We start from the raw sequence: 2,002 nt of genomic DNA on the forward strand, positions 1-2,002 counted from the left end.
GAATGGCTGAAGAACTGTGTCGCAAGAAGGAGAATCTCTTCTGATGCCCCCAGAAGACGCTTATTTCCCAGGAGTTTTCCCATGAGTGCGTTTCCAAGGCCAAACATCCTTTCTCCACAGATCCTTTTGATCACCATGGAGACAATCTGCTGCTCTCTCCAATGGAGTGTTTGAGCGGCAGTCACCATGACAACCTGCGGGGGTAGAAGGACAGCTCAAAGCACCCCTCAGATGAGAGCCAGGACAGGGACCGGAAGACATTGTGGTTCTCACAAGTGCAGCAGATGAAGGGGGAATCCCTTCCTCTGTCTGAGCAGTGAGCTAGAGATGGGTGTGAGGGGTGGGGCCCAGGGCTGGTGAAGTCAAGGTCTTGGGCTGCTGAAGGAAATTGGCTTTGTTCTTTTCTGACTTCATGTTTTGCTTGTCCCTGGCCAGTCCAGCTGGTAGGTGTCTGGATACATGGCAAAACCAGAGCACAGCAAATCCATCTAGCCCTGGGTAGGGGGTGGGGCAGGGAGGAGGAAGCAGCATCCCCCTGAAAGATGACCCAAGTGCCTTTCACAGGAGTTAGCCCACCTCTCCCAGGATGGTGGCGGCAAGAGCTTGCTGACAAGTTGAAGCAGAAGCAAGCCCTGATCCCTGTGATGGCACATCCTGGCTCATCTAATCAGTAGACTTTGTGATGTGAGGCCAGAGGACTGCCACACCCTCCCTTTCTGACCTCTGTGTTCGCTGACTCCTACTACTGGAACCTGCCCTACACGGGTGGATCTGGGGACCTCTGTGTTCAGCCCATAGCTGGTTTCCTGCAGAGTTGGGTCAGGAGGCTTGCCCATCTCCTTCCTTCCTCCTGGGCTCTCTCATCCATCTGCTGACCTGGGCTTCCTGACTCCCTGTCCAGTGCTCTTACTCCCACTATTCCGTGGTTGCATTATTCAGAGAAACAGCTTGTGCCTTCACTGTAGTCTTCACCCAGGAGGACCAGGAAGGAACAGAGCAGCACTGACATCTGCCAGTCCCTGGAGTGGGGTCAAATGGCTTAAAAAAGGCACAGATTGCCTTTTTTTTTCCAGCCCTGGCCCCAGACCCTGCAGCCACAGAGATGTTGATGCCTAAGAAGAACCGGATTGCCATTTATGAACTCCTTTTTAAGGAGGGAGTCATGGTGGCCAAGAAGGATGTCCACATGCCTAAGCACCCGGAGCTGGCAGACAAGAATGTGCCCAACCTTCATGTCATGAAGGCCATGCAGTCTCTCAAGTCCCGAGGCTACGTGAAGGAACAGTTTGCCTGGAGACATTTCTACTGGTACCTTACCAATGAGGGCATCCAGTATCTCCGTGATTACCTTCATCTGCCCCCGGAGATTGTGCCTGCCACCCTACGCCGTAGCTGTCCAGAGACTGGCAGTCCTCGGCCTAAAGGTCTGGAGGGTGAGCGACCTGCGAGACTCACAAGAGGGGAAGCTGACAGAGATACATACAGACGGAGTGCTGTGCCACCTGGTGTTGACAAGAAAGCCGAGGCTGGGGCTGGGTCAGCAACCGAATTCCAGTTTAGAGGCGGATTTGGTCATGGACGTGGTCAGCCACCTCAGTAAAATTGGAGAGGATTCTTTTGCATCGAATAAACTTACAGCCAAAAAAAAAAAAAAAAAAAAAAAAAAAGGCACAGATGTGACCTAAAGCCTGATCACCGTGCTGGAGGCTCTCCTTGTGAAGACCACATCTTAGGGGACAGCCAGCCATCTGTAAGTGCATCCCTCAGAGCCAAATTGACATCCAAATTTTGATAATAGACACAAGTTATATGACTCCAATTCTAGAGGGTCAACTTCTTTGTGATCCAGTTTTCTCACATGTAAAGTGGGAGTACACTTGTAGGGGTGTTGAGAGAAGGAAATGAATTAACATCTGGGCCTGGATTATGATTGATATTAGCTGTTATTATGATGTCTTAATACCAAGTCTTCATACCGAGCATGGGGACACACCCTACTGAT

General features: G+C 51.1%; 1 protein-coding gene across 1 annotated transcript; it reads left to right on the forward strand.

The window, feature by feature from the left end:
• The first annotated feature begins 1,075 nt into the window (after positions 1-1,075).
• On the forward strand, positions 1,076-1,635 carry LOC116484642 (small ribosomal subunit protein eS10). Its single transcript, XM_032179540.3, has one exon. It carries the CDS (start codon positions 1,103-1,105, stop codon positions 1,598-1,600), a length of 498 nt encoding a protein of 165 aa, XP_032035431.1. The 5' UTR covers positions 1,076-1,102; the 3' UTR covers positions 1,601-1,635.
• The last annotated feature ends 367 nt before the right edge of the window (positions 1,636-2,002 follow it).

The sequence above is a fragment of the Hylobates moloch genome, unplaced genomic scaffold (assembly GCF_009828535.3).
Source record: "Hylobates moloch isolate HMO894 unplaced genomic scaffold, HMol_V3 SCAFFOLD_16, whole genome shotgun sequence".
NCBI classification, from domain to species: domain Eukaryota; kingdom Metazoa; phylum Chordata; class Mammalia; order Primates; family Hylobatidae; genus Hylobates; species Hylobates moloch.

Coding starts and splice junctions, on each gene's coding strand:
- LOC116484642 (XM_032179540.3), top strand. CDS start 1,103: ATGTTGATGCCTAAGAAGAACCGGATTGCCATTTATGAACTCCTTTTT.